The sequence below is a fragment of the Pogoniulus pusillus genome, chromosome 4, assembly GCF_015220805.1.
Source record: "Pogoniulus pusillus isolate bPogPus1 chromosome 4, bPogPus1.pri, whole genome shotgun sequence".
Classification (NCBI taxonomy): domain Eukaryota; kingdom Metazoa; phylum Chordata; class Aves; order Piciformes; family Lybiidae; genus Pogoniulus; species Pogoniulus pusillus.
Window position 1 is genome coordinate 37,718,334 of NC_087267.1, and position 15,282 is coordinate 37,733,615.

The 15,282-nt window shown below is 39.2% G+C and overlaps 1 protein-coding gene across 4 annotated transcripts in view; it reads right to left on the bottom strand.

Moving 5' to 3' along the window:
* Positions 1–15,282, bottom strand: part of SEMA3D (semaphorin 3D) — a 141,969-nt gene that overhangs the window by 21,482 nt on the left and 105,205 nt on the right. For all 4 annotated transcript variants that reach the window (XM_064142587.1, XM_064142585.1, XM_064142588.1 and 1 more), the window contains exons 11-12: positions 14,184–14,328; positions 2,936–3,158 (exon numbers count right to left, since the gene is read on the bottom strand). In XM_064142587.1, the coding sequence (XP_063998657.1) occupies positions 2,936–3,158; positions 14,184–14,328 (368 nt within the window). The remainder of the gene's footprint in view (positions 1–2,935; positions 3,159–14,183; positions 14,329–15,282) is intronic.

Genomic DNA, 15,282 nt, shown 5'->3' on the forward strand with positions numbered 1-15,282 from the left:
AAAGCTAAATCTTCTCATTGATTTTAACCTAAATTTCTGCTTGGTGAAAAGAATAGTTGCTCATTTAATTCCAGACCATTAGATATTGGTGAATCTTAAATTGCCTTAAACCAAAACCAAATCCAACAAATAAACCCCAAAACTTAGAAACTGCTTAGAGGAAGTGGATTGGGTGTTGCAACATGAAATTGGCACAGTGCAGTGCAGTCCTAAACACAATGCATAGCACTGATATGCTGAAAAATAATACATTACAAAGAAAAGAATGAGCTTTTCATTCTTGTTTTCCCAAACTACTTGTGATGGTTTGGGTGTTCCCCACCCCCCACACACTTTGGAAATCACCCAGACTAGACTCAGCAGCTCTGGAAATTTGAATGAAGCTTATATTTACAGCTAGCACAATATGCAAGCAGATATTTACAGTATATACAGTTATAGACAGAAATACACAAGGTAAAAGTAATACAGGAACACAACTCCCCTCCCAGAAACCTGAGTCCCCAGGAGTGGCTCTCAACTGCTCTTCCACCTTCTCCCACCCCTCTCAACCTTACCCCAGTCCCAAGGAAGAATGGAGGTTAGGACAGGAGGTTAGGAAGCAAAGTGGATTAATCAGAGAGACGGCAGAGAGGCTAGAGAGAGAAATGTAGCCCAGAGCTTCCAAGCAGAAGTGCCTTATCTATGTTTGGATTCTTGTTCTTATACATCTCAGCAAGCCTATGAGTGAAGTAGACATCACCTTTGTTTGTTTTCTCTTTCACAGCCTGTGATCTAATCCTTCTCACCAAAACATTCTAGCTAGGCTCAAACTAGCACACTACTGAAGCTCATACTGCAAATCAAAGCCAAAAGTATTTTAGTTTGCCTTATGTATTAAGGACTTGTTTGTTTGCCAAAGACTGTATATATGTAATTGGGTTGCATACAGTCAAACAAGCTTCTGATCTGCTGGTCAGAATCTCCTGGCTTATTTTGCATATCTATATTTAGTCTCTCGCCATATAACGTGGAATTTTAACTTTTTTTTTTTTTTTTTCCCCCATGGGAAGAGTTTAGAGGAGAAAAAGGCTCTCACTTTTAAGTAAGGCACTGCATGCAAATAAATATCTGTATATTATAGAGTGCCACCTAGTGACTGCTTCACACATCGTCACGTTGTCAGCTCAAAGAATTAACATCAGCGCTGGGTAGTAACAGTTAACTTGGGGGTACTTGACCTGCTGGTGTCATATAACGTAACTACTAAGACAGATTTTATGCCAGGGGATAGCAAACATCTCAAAACAGTCTCGATAGCCACTAAAATAATATTTTGTACATTTTAAGTGGTGAACTCATTTTTTTTCAATCAGCTATGTTTTAAATGATTGTTTTTTCATCACTATTAGGGGAAGAAAAGTAAGTTCTAGTGAGGTATCTCATAGCTTGTGAACATGTTCATTTTACTTCTCTGTTTGCTATATTAAAGACTGCATTCAGAAAAAGACTTTCCACCAACATGACTAAAGCTTATTAGGAGCCTTCTCACGCAGCAAAGGAGCAAACAGGACTTTAGTATTCTTTCTTATGAAGCTGTGGTTTTCTTTCTGACACCACTGTACTTGACTTGTGGGGATCATAAAGGGACTCTTACAGACAAGGGTTGTGACAGGGGATGAGTTAAAAGACACAAACGGTCCAAGAGAGGCTATCTTTGGACTCATAAGTGTGATAATGCAGCTGGGAAGCTTCTGAAAACAGAAGCAACCCCCAATTTATGAGGCCATGCTCTGAGACAATTCACTTCTTTCCTTAAATCACTTCAGAATATCCATACCTATCAAACTGCACTATGTGACACCAAATTTACATATGGGCCAGGAAGTTGTTTGAATTCTACACCAATGCTGTTGAGTTGCAAACAAAAACCTTAATTTTCCTACAGCTCATAGCAGTAGCTCATCCATTACCCTTGGATAAAGCTTTTCACCTCTGTGTACCTTAGTTTCACCTGCTCTGAGATGTATATAATGACAAAGGTCTTCTTAGCAAAGAGTTCAGATCTACTAAGGAGAAATGTTTTATAAGAACTAGTGATAGAACTTCAGATTGTGGATTAAGAACAAGAAACTCCATTTGGTTAAGACTGTAAGTTATTCCTTCATCAATGTTATGAATAGGTTGTTAATATTTCTTATCATATCATACTGTTAGGTGATTCATCCAGTGATTCTAAATTTAATTACTGTGGTTAAACTTGACATTTTTCCTTAAGGCATATAATTATCATAAAACTGTAAAGAGACATATAATTATCCATATTAAAAAAAAAAACCACACATTTTTTTTTCTTTCTCTCTGACAGAGCACTTTAACCTCTCTGTTCAGCTCTAGTCCCTTTGTTTGAAGTTATTCATGTTGCTAAGCAATGTCTTTAAAAGTATTTAAATGGAATTGTTGCCTTAAGCTCAATTATAAAACTTTCTTAGCTGTTCAGTGTCATGAGATTTAATACTAAAGCACTATGTCACTACTGATAAAAGGAAGTACTCCTTGAAGTTATTAAGGTTTTTTGGTTTTGTTTTTCCTTTCTATTGGTTGTTGTTGTGCTGCTAGCAGGAATTGGAGCCAGACTACCAAATGTAAAGACATTTACTCATGGTACTCAGGGGGTAAGGAAGTCCAGATACTCTGACCCTTAACTGGCTTAGCACCTAAAGACCAGGAGGCATTAAAAGCCTAACAGTAGCAATCTCTTTGTCTGACAAATTAATCTAATCCTAGCACTTTCATGAAGTCCTGACACAGAATCAGGAACATCTTTAATGCTTCCCAAAGATGCATGCATAGGACAAAAAAAGCAATCTTCAGGTTTATACAGGAACTGCTAGACTAAAAGTGCTCTCAAAGAATGTATTATGTTCAGAATGATAGTGGATAGCCTTTCTCCTACCTGTTCCCAGGAAAATAACATCATATTGCCCATCCTCAGCCATGACATGATCCACCACAATCTGAGTCAAACGGTAGTCCACGTTGATTTGAGTGAACACTGGTCCTCCCGTCACCGGGTGAACGGATTTGTACATCAGTGGATGGCGTTTGATAAAGCTAATGACTTCATCAGGAAAGTCTCTGGTAGACTTTATGAGTGGATCATAGGTTTTGCTCGGACACTGAACAAGAGAGAGAGAACAAGAAGATTAAAAGCATATTAAGGAAGTGCAAATCATTGGTGGGGTCAGGGAAGTCAAGAAACGACTCAATATGAGCCAGCTTCAAGACAATCCGAGGTTTATTGAAAGCATCAGGCTTCAAGTCACAGAGCATCAACTTTTAGGTTAGTGTGACCCCAGTTAGTGCAAACCCAGCATGCAATGCAGTGCATCTAAAAATTGGAATTTGCATGTTCCTCCCATTTGTAGTTTCTGGTAAAGCTAACTTCCCTCCTAACCTGGACACTGTCCCTCAGAAGTTGTTTATCAGAAGACTCAAGGACAAATTCCTTTGAGCTTCTTCACGTACACTACTGTGGCTTAACTGCGCTTCAATACTCAGACCTGATGTGAAGGGGCTTGATTGTACAAGCTTCTAGGGACTCATGTCCCCTCTCCTTCAGCCAGTTCCCAACAATCTTCTTCAGGTTTTTTGGTCTGGTAGGAAAGCTCTCTGGTCCAGATCAATTGTATCAGTTGTAAAGCACATGTGCCAGTGGCTGCTAACTTGATTTGCAATTGAAAAAACTCAGTGTTGATTTGGGAACATAGGAGCACACCAGCATTATGTGCTCTTCTGGTTCTTCAAAAGCTTCATTTCTTCACTCATTTCTCTACTCTCTCTTAATTTTTTACCTCTCTTCAAAAGCTCTTTGCCCTCAACTTAATTTTCCTTTATTTTTCTACCACTTATTCTCCTTGATCTTTTAAAAGCACTCAAAATATGTTAATTTGTTTCATCTTGCTCATTTGTACTACCATGCAGAGTTACATATCTTCCATTCTCATTGGTTATATTCTTACATCTGCAACTTCCTATAGATAAATGCAAGCTCTGAAGAATAATACTTATAGGTTTTTCTCAGTCATAGGTTTTGGTAGTTTAAATTATAACTTAGAAGGGAGAAGAACTTTCTTAGCTTCTCTAAGGAATTCAGGAAAAGAGGACAGCATTAGAAAAGAGAAGTTGTCTCTTTAATACTGGACAAAACATGAATTCATTAATATTTATTGCATTATCATATCTGTAAATACAAACTGCTAAAAGCTGTACAGTATTTTTGCTTGTTTGTTTTATCACCAAATGTTTCTTAATATTCTTCATCTAGCAGCGCTCCTTGAAGAGAGCATGGGACATATCTTAACTTTCATATCACTATCACCAATAATGAAAATACATTACCACTAACATTCAAGCAGCACATTCAGTACTGTGATGCAGTTCTTTGGGTTTTGGTGGTTTGGGTTTGTTGGTTTTTTTTTTTTAACCACACATTGGACAATAGAAAATTTAGCCATAAACAATTTAATAGCATAGCAAAATATGTCTTTTCTCCCAGGCAACCAGCAGCAGAACAAGAGGACACAGTCTCAAGTTGTACTGGATGTTAGGAGGAAGTTGTTGCCGGAGACAGTGATTTCCCATTGGAATGGGCTGCCCAGGGAGGTGGTGGAGTCACCATACCTGGAGGTGTTCAAGAAAAGCCTGGATGAGGCACTTAGTGCCATGGTCTAATTGACTGGATAGGGCTGAGTGATAGGTTAGACTGGATGATCTTGGAGATCTATTCCAACCTGGTTGATTCTGTGATTGTATGTCATCAGTGTAGATTACTTTAGAAAGTTATAAGCCACAAAATCAATTCATATTCAAGTAGAAATCGAGTTTTCAGTGAAAATACTTATGAAATCAGTTTGCTCAGTTGTTTCTCTCAACCCAAAGCAGGGGTCAGTCATCACTACTTCATTTTTTGAAAGCAATGCATTAGAACCAGAGAAATTCTTATGATGGTCTTAGTATATCTGCAACAAATGCTATCTTCCTGCCCCACTCACAGGTGCTCTAGCATATTGTAAATTTTACAAAGACAGTGAAATATAGTCTGGAGAGAAGGAGATCCGTCATGCTGTGTAGCTTTCATTCCGAGACTCGAGTACCAATGTACAATTGAATTTGTCACATGCTGAACCAGAGGTGCAGGTCATCAGCGAGTCTCAAGAGCAAGTCTGGAGTGCCCTCCGGTGGCTAACATGGGATAAGCTCAAATATTTGAAGTGCAGAATTTCACAACGCACAGTTTTTCTGCCCTTTGTATTTCAGCTCCTCTTATCGAGACTGAGTATCTGCCTTGATGATGCAGTGATCCAGAAGTGGGCAAGGTCCTTATGAGGGCTTGAGTTAATGGGTGAAAGCCTCTAGTAAATACTTCAACCATATTCCTTTTTTTTTCAGATTGAAACATCTACGTCCTTCTTTTCCCTCTACAAAGTTTGCAGTTCATGTTTCAGTGAACCTTCTATGCCTCCTAGTTGTTTTTTATACATATATATATATATATATATATATATATATATATATGAGATTCTCCAGATGATCCTTGCAGCTCATCATTTCTCAGAAGACACTTTCCTTACTCATTCACATAGATGAAACTTTTACCCAGGCTCGCAGCTCAGCTACTGCAGCATCCTTTTCTTTGGCTCTGAATGGCACAATCTCAACCTCTTCTGGTCCAGACAACTGCTGCAGTGGCTACTCCCCCAGACACTCTCTGGTTTTTGTTTGCTTACTGCTGGCTCCCACCTCTGTTAGACACATACTGAAAAAAAAAAAATCTAACTATTTTCCTTTGACTTACACAAAGTAAAATTAGCATCTTGCTTGAAGACCACACACAAACCCACCTTTTCAACCTACTTCAATTTTCTTTCCCTTCTATGCTTTCTGTGGTAAGCCCTTGCATGGTAAACATCCTTTCATGGTCAGCTCTGTGACCCATCATCTCTCATATTCACTTATCCCTGCTTTCCCTCTTATTGTTGCCTGTATATCTTTGCCATCCCTTGTTTTACACTTAATCTGTGATATGGGTCTGAGGAAGTTTCTCTTTAGAATCTGGAGGCATCTAGAGGTGTTAATGTGTCACTAGAAATCCTGGATAATAATAACATGAACTGAAAACTATTCCATTTGGTTACAGTGTTTTACAAATATGCTGTTGATAGCTGCTTTTTAAATGCTATTTTTAGCTAAGCAATCCCTGCGTTTTCTGCCAGGTGGAGCCATAACACAGTGAATGAAGGAATGCGAGTAATGCCTCTCAAGTCTGCCAGGAGAAAGTTAAGTTTGCAGTGGAATTGCTATGAAACCCTCCTGTCGCTAATTTTGACAGAGAAAACATCATTTCAGTTTAACAGATGTCCAGTTTGACATGTGCTCAGACTATGATGTCAGTTAGGAACTTGTGGTTAGGATTTCTTCCACTACATATTAATTTGTTGATTACTCATCTATTCAGAACTCAATTCCAGAACACCACTTCTGTATGAAAAATTGCAGTAGCCCCATAGGTCTTAAAGGTGTCCCAAATATTTTTTGCCATAAGAACATCAGTACAGGAAGATGAGAGTAATGACATCAGCTACCAAAAAAATCACTGGGATAAAATATTTATCAGCATGAAACCATGAAGTTACTACAGTTGTCCCCAAGGCCCAAACCTCTCCAGCCATGAAACAGGGAGGTCTTTGACAGTTTGTGCAGCTAATTTAGTAGAAATAAGGACTAAGGGTATGATCCAAATATTCTTCTGAGTCAACAGGGCCTTTTCCAGTTATTTCAGAGGACTCTGGATCCCATTCTAAGTCAACATGACCACCAAGAACAGCTGGGTAGTTTTGATCTTGTTATACTTGGCCAATGGAGCTATTTCCAGAGGCATCACTCACTGTGGCATGATGAATGGAATAAGAGACTGACAAATTAATTTTGGCCAACCTTTGGCAAAGTGCTCAGGCAGCTGTTGAAATCTGTGCCCACCCATCTTTGCAGAAAATTCCTGCAGGCTTGTGCTTCCTTTCATAGCAATCAGTAGGATGTATGACAGTAAAGGCTGCATGGTCAAGTGGGTGAGCAAGGCAGCCTTTCACCTCTGAATATGTGAGCTCACATCCTGTTGTATGTCTCATGATAATGATAGAGGTGTCCTCTGCCCAGTTCACAGAGGACATTCATTCACATCCTTAACAACAGATGCTGTCTCAGATATGTGACATCTCCCACTGAAGACAATAAGAGATTTGCATTTACATCAAAGGTCACAGTAGTAGGTTGGCAGGGCAGTTTCACGTGGATTACAAGAGAATCTGGATTCATACAATTTCTTATGGCATCATCTTTCTCATCTCTCTCATCATCTCCTGCTTTTGCAACAGGATGAGTATCGTCTCACCTAACCTAGATTCTTATCGTGACTGCATGTGAATTGCATGGAGGAAACACCTATCTTTTCTTATAGATAAGTCTGAACAAGTAGCCCAGATTTGGCACTTTTCTTCTAGACAGCGAAGACCAAGAAAAAAATAGAATCATAGCATGGTTTCAGTGCAAAAAGACGTTGAAGATCATTGAGTCCAACCACTGTCTAATCTAAGAAGTTTGATGGTAAACTATGTCCCTTAGTAAATCACACTAATGGCATTACAAGTGAAATTACTACTGCTTCATAAGAATTCTGCAAGAAACTTATTGCCATATATTTATTTTTAGGTCTTCGCTGCTGTGAATGGTAATGATACAAATATATATTAAGGACAAACCAAACACACAAACCAAACACACAAACAAAAGCAGAAGCAGAGTTTGAAGTTCAAAGGACAGCTCTATTTAACTGCTCTATAAAAGCTGTGGCACACAATCTCTAAAGAATAAATTTAATAGTCAGTTACATTTTTTTCCAGTGCCTTCTGCATGAGCTCTATTTGACAATAATCACCCTGGACTAAGTCCTCATCTCAGGTGATATACAAAAATACCTTTTTTTTTCCCCTCACCTTTTATTTGTATCCAAATGTTATTGGGCCAATCTTTCTCAAATAAAAGCAAACACACACTAACTTAGCAGCACCACACATATGTAAACTTTCCTTTTTTTTTTTTTTTTTTTCCCATTGACTTATTAAATTTGCAGCTTAGTAGAGTGCTGGATGTGTAGATCTCACAAAACACTGAGACATACGATGTGACTGTGTTAACATCATGTGGGAATCCTAGCCAAGATTTTCAAAAGCTGATGCCAGAGCTTAAGATCCTAAATAAGCCTCCAATCTGCCAAAATGCATAATTCTTCACACCTCTCAGTGAAGTCAGTAAGAGCTGCTGGATCTAACACCTATTAAAATCGTGACAATTTCGGAACCTAGTAAGGAGATGTGTAAGAAAAAAATATCCTTTTCATTTAGTGATGTACCTTTAGTTCAGCAGAACTGTTGTTTACTGACAATTTTAAAACAGAAGGCATTCCCTTCAAAATGAAAAAGTTTCTTTTTTAAAGTGTATTGGAAACACCAGATTAAAAGTGACTCATCACATTAAGCCTTTAACCCACTTAACAATGAGACTCAAACACCCATAGGCTAAATACACAACAGGAACTTGATAACTTGAGCGCAGCAGGAATCTGCCTGGCAAATTTTACCATGTCTAGGCTGGGAAATGTTATGTTTCACAAGGAGGACTAAGCACCAGACCATCAAATCACTCTCTTGGGAGCATCTGAAGTTAGCAGTGTGAAATATTAATGGGTGCAATATTTTTTTAACCTCTCCAATAACAGACAATTAGATGTCTTAGTGCGGGCTTCCTTCCTCTGGAAGACACCCTCTTATTCTAGCTGTGTGAACCACAGCCATCCTGATAGCTCCTTGCTCCTTCTTGAAGAAGGTATTTCACTTTTCATGGGTTAATGGAAGACACCCTCTTATTCTAGCTGTGTGAACCACAGCCATCCTGATAGTTCCTTGCTCCTTCTTGATGAAGGTATTTCATTTTTCATGGGTTAATTAACTCTCAGCTTAGCATAAAATAGAGTGCTTTCCAGGGGAAAACAGTTCTTCTCCCATTAAAGTTAACATCTGAGCAAGATTCTTACTATTTTCTGCTAAGTGCAGCATGAAACAGAGCACCAGACCCTCCCTCTGGGGAAATGAGTTAAACACATGGTCCTTTTCTCCCAAGCTCTCAGTGAATTAATATTTAACTAGCAAGAAGATATGGCCTTGTAGTCAGAATTCTCCTATGATGTAATGTAAGGAATTCCAAACTCTAAGTAAGTTCCCTTATTATTAATCCACCGTGCAAAAAGCAGAGGAATGGAACTACCTTCAACTAGTCATATCTGTGTTAAATGGGGACCTCCCACACACCCAAAACTTTGAACTTTCTTTTTTCTTTTTGCTTTTTTTTTCCTTTGATAGAATTTATAGAGAAATGCAAAACCTGAGTCTGAGATTTATGACCTGTGGATTAGATGACAGCTGAGAGAGATGGATGAGATGACAGCTGACTCTGAGAGCATAGGCACTTATTTGCCATTGTTGATCCAACCATAAACTTTTCTGAAGAGATAGCTTGGGTTCCTGAGTGGCCTGAATACCACGTGTCTTCTTCTCTGTCTGATCAGAGCTGCACAATACACTTTGTGCAGAAAGCCTTAGTGCTTCTTTACAGGATGGAAGGGCTGATCCAGAAGGACTGGACATTCAGCAGAAAGACAATCATGTTGACCTTGCAGCTACACAGAGCAAGCATGGAATATGGCTGGGGAGAAGGGAATCAGTTATGCTCTGCAGGAGACAAGCAAGCAGCACAAGTGTTAAGTGGGATCAGCACTGTTCCATTCCCACCACAAAAAGAGCACAAACAGACAAAGGAATTTCTACTAATTAATTGGTTTTCACATATTTTTTTAAGATAGAGTTTACATCTCACTAGATGTACAAGAGTTGTTCTACCTTTCAAATGTTTGTCTTGATCTCTTTGTATTTTTTTTTTGTTTGGTTCGTTTTTTTTGTCTCATTCAGCACACCTGACATAAAAGAACATTAATCTGAGGCTAACTGGGCTGAGACCAGCCAGGTGAGTGAACCTGACTTTGCAGGTGGCACTTTGCAATTTTCTGCCAACATCTGCTATCAGAAAAGGTGACTGGGTTCGTAGCATTTTGAAAGGCTGCTGTAAAATGAATGGTGATTCATGTTGGGGAAAACAGGTTGTAAGTAAGAGGAGGTGGAGGAGGCTTTCTTCAGAAAATAAATCCATAAACCAAAACATTTCGCTTAATTAAGCAGCCTTATTTACAGTGAGGAGATCAAAGGAGAGAGGAATTGGAGAAGCAAAGAATGCAATCTATCCCATAAAAGATATATGAAAGAGAAAGATAACTCTAAAAGTAACAAGGGAAACCTGTGCAACTTGCAGTATTTTATGAACACATTTATTAAAGCAGCAAAGCCAATCGGACAGAAGGACAGAGGGAGGCTTTTGGCAGAGAGCATTTCTCTGTGGCTCAGCCAAGTCCCTATGGGATGGACATCACAGCTTGATCAATCTGTGCACTAGATTAGAAGGAGAAATAAAGGAAGGGATTTCACTGAAAAGAAAAAAAGGGCAGGGAGGAGAAAAAAGCAACAGAGGGAGACTATGAGGGAAGTTGGTTTTAAAACAATATACACAGAATTCTGGAGCTCAGAGTGTACTCAGAGGTGGAGTGGAAAGAGGTGAGACATAAACCTATCCAAATGGACAAAACTGGCACGATGGACTATTTGTTTTTGTACCTACCAAGTGACTTGGACTGCAAAAATCTTACTTTGCCTCTTAGGAGCTCCGGTTTGAACCTTCGTCAAACTAAGACGCAAAATATCTAAATCTGTCAAAACTATTTGTTGTTGCATAATGACACTCCTCTAAAAATCTGACCTTAACAACATTTATTCATCACCAATGGAATGAAGATGACTCTTGTGTACCTATCTCATCACAATTTCCAAATGGGCACTATGAGTTGCTCTGATAGTGCAATGGTTGTAGCTATGTAAATAAGATAGAAATGTTTGGAGGGTTTTTTTTCCCTCCTAATTCACTGAAAATCTTATTCAAATGGCTTCTGTGATTACTGTGTGGGCATTAAGAAAACTCTTTCAGAATGCAGAACACACTTTAAAGAAAGTCCTTAATGATTTCTTTTTCAGTGGATAATTTCCTGGGAGAAAACCTAAGAGACTGGAAGAACACTGGATTTGTTATCTGGGGACAGCTGCAGATATGCAAGTCCAATTTTTTAAACAGCTAAATAAGACAGACCAATAGCTCCCTTGGCTCTCAAATTGCCCTCTGTGGAGGGGTTGCTTGCACCATGGTGCAAACTGAAACGGATTTGAAGCCTTGCCTCTATTTAATTCCCATTATTTTCACTTGCTTTTTAATACTACTTGGAGAAGCTAAACACTTGTACATTTTGCGGTGTCACTGATGGGGAGCCTGCTGGAAATCCCAGCCACCCTGTCCAAGGATCTTCCCTTAACAGCAGAGGGCAGGCAGCCCACGCTGGGACCTGGGGTAGGCAGGGCTAAAGCTGCCCGCACGCCACTCAACATTGCGAAGGCATGATATCATGGTCTTGTTGGGAGTTTATCTCTGACACAAATTGCCACAGGAAGCATTTTGTCAAAATTTCAATATCAAAGTGGTCACAGCCTCTATAGTGAACAGTTTTATTTACTTAGGAGATAAGGGCAACTGAGCAGAAAGTTAAATTAGGGTAAGCAGCCTCCTGCTTCTGTGCAAATGCAGAAAGGAAGTTAGTGCCTCTCTCAAAGCCAAATATCAAAGGAAATGTATTTCCTAGTGTAGCCGTTTTTAGACTTTGTCAGTAGCTTAAAATACTAGAAATATAAGATCAGGGCTGTGCTGGATATGCTAACTGTAAGCAGCACTTAGGTAGAGCTTAAATTTCAAAACTGTTCTAATAACTCCAAAAAGGACAAATTAACCCTTTTTGCCTTTCTTCTAAGCAATCCTAAACCATCCCATATTTGGCAAGAAATGCTGAAATTAATCTTTAAGGAGAAGCATTTCCATATTCACACTGCAGTGTGTTCAGCGGGATTACAGTGTGCCACTTCTTTTCCTTGTGTCTGAGTACTGCACTGGTTTTGTTTTCAGATCCCAGCCTAAATCTGTTCATATCCAGAGCTTTGGCATAGCACATTAAAAGATGAGAGCATGGCATGAGTCTGCTTATTTGGGTACTGTGTATTAAACCACTGCCTGAAGTATGTTGTAGCCCAGCTCACTGAAGGCAAGACTTTGACTATGCAGAAATACATTTACCTTATCCACAGAGGAAGTACTATCTTTCTTCTGACAGCTTTCTCCAGTAAAATCTACTTCCCTTCTCAATCTTTGATCAGGTGAACTCCTACAGAAATACACTGAGGATTTTTTTCAGCGCTGTTATCAGGTGCTTAAAAGAAGTAGTTGGACAATTAAGTGGCTTATGGAAAACATAAGTTTAAACTTCTGAAATATGCATGAATATTCATATCAGCAAGCATGAATATTCATATCTGTGATAAAGATCAGCATTTACATGCTTCAGGCTGCCTTATTTCTTTCCTTGTGAATCCCAGCTCAAGCATGTGATGGCTAATACACTCAAAAATGCAATGGGCTGTCTCTGCTGAGTGTTCATCATTATGGGGCACTCATAAGTAAGTTTTTCAAGAGAGCTATTTTAATCTCTTTAGATGCCATGGGACCAGCTATTGTTCTCACTGGCACCATTTTTGTACTTAAAACTAAACACATCTTCACTTCTCAACCAATAATGGAGCTTCACACGCTTAAAAAAGATGAAATTAAAAAACTGCAATCTGCCTTTCTGGGGGCACTGCATGTTTTGCACGAGAGAGAGATACCGAAGACTACAGGGTCTACATTGCCTAAATTAGGAGGGCATTTTCTCCAGCAGCACAGATGTTAGCCAGGCTGAATCTGGAGCTGCCTTAGTCTCTGTAGAGAGAGATGCCCTCTGTGACTAGTCTGTAATTGGGAGGAGGATATCAGAGCTCAGAGCCTGACCTGCTGAAGCCTGGGACCACTAAGTGCAGCAAACAACATGGGCTTGAATTGAGCCTATTGGAAGGATGATGAAGACAAGACAGAGAGACACAGAAATGTGTGGAAAAAAAAAAAAGATCTAAATAAGCTAGATAATGTGACTTGACACAAAGGTTATATCAGTACTGATGTCAGAGAAACAGTGCAGAAATACCCAGATGGCTTCCAGGCAAGGCACCAGTAGCAGTCCAGCCTCCAGGAGCTCAGTGCTTGGCAGAATTTATTCACTGAATACCTGCCCAAGATGTTATCCTGAATGATACCTACATTTCTCTTAAATTTTTGGTCTATGACATTCTGTTTAGGAAGAGTTATGATGATATTTTTGAAGTAGATGCATTTTTTAGGAATACCTTCTTCAGCTGTAATGTAGATCCTTACTTATCCAAGTTCAATAGCAAGACAGAAGAGGGGAAAGAATTCCTTAGCAACTCAGAAATTTCTTCTTTGTTTTAGACAGATTATTACATATGAAGTCTAAGAAATTAGGATTTAGAAATGTTTACAGATAATAAGCTTCTCTTTTCTTTCTATCACATATCTGTCATCCCATAGAATCTCCAGGAACTAACTCCTTATTTTACTTCAAAACACAACACATGCACAAACACAGAGTATCAATAATCATATCTCAAGGAAAAGGATTTTAAGACATAAAGATAACAAAAGTACAAGACTTCAAATATAATACCTCATCCTAAAGGAATGTCTTTGGCTTTTTATGAAGTGTTGATGTCTAAAAGGTGATCCTAACAGATAGGAATACAGCAGTACAGTAGTAGACCATAGAATTAGAGACAATCAGGAAATCGTTTGGACACAATGTTATCTCAGAGACATGGAAAAATGTATATTTATATACCTACAGGGTAGGTAGAAGTCTGAACTGTCAACAGAAGGCATGGAGTTGAGAGGATGATTTGACACAACCTGAGTGGAAAGCCTACATTATGAATCCTGGGAGGAGTATGAAGCCCAATTGCTTTTGAGTGAAAATAGAACTGTGTAATTAAGAAGACACTTACTGTACCAGGTCTGGGATATGGGATGCGACCTTCATATTGTACCCACCGGTGATCCACACTCTCTTTGTGAGCATAAGGGCCATTGAAAACAGCTCTGATATCTGCCATACTGTATACACAAACTGCAGAGCCCTTGAAGACAGAGCTGAAGAAGAGGAGGATTGACATGAATACCACAAACAACTCTTCAGTGAATGGCTTATCCAGTGAGTTAACTAATTCTTCAGAGTCTAATAGGGTTTGGATCAATCCTACATCTGAAAGCTGATGCAAGTGATACAATATAACAATGTGTACAAGTCTGATAACTACAAATATTTAAGGTCACTGACTTTAAAGTTTTTCTCAGCTGAAATTAAATTTAGCCCTTGGGACCAATTAATAGGTATGCCAGAGAATTACAAATTGCATCAGACAGTTTTCCAAGGACCACCACACCAGGTAGTTCAGTAGCATGTACGTTAGTTACTTCACATGCCATTTAATTTATGATGCAACATTTTGTCCAGTTTTAAACATTTTGGGTGGTTATACATTCTGTGGAGCCACTGTGGTGGCTGCTTCTGAGTTAAGAAGTGCCTTGACAGTACTGTATAGAGCACCTCAATAATGCAGCTGAGAGGTTCAGTAATTAACCAATCTAAGCCCGTGGGATAAAGCTAAAATCATGAATCATTAAGGTTGGAAAAGACATCCAAGATCATTGAGTCCATTCATAATCAAACTAGCATGACCACTAAACTATATCCTGAAGTGCCATGTCTACATGGTTTTTGAACACTTCCAAGGGTGGAAACTCCACCACCTGCCTGGGAAGCCTGTTTCCATGACTCAGCGTTCTCTCATGAAAGAAGGTTTTCCTAATGCCCAATCTAAACCTTCCCTAGCACAGTTTAAACCCATTTCCTCTCATCCTATTGCTGGTTACTTAGGAGAAGAGACCAACAACAGCCTCAACTCACAACAGCCTCCTTTCAGGTGTTTGTAGGAAAACAATAAGGTCTCCCCTTAGCCTTCTCTTCTCCAGACTAAACAATCCCAGCTCCCTCAGCCACTCCTCTTATGCAGTGCCCTCCAAACCCCTCATCAGCCTCATTGC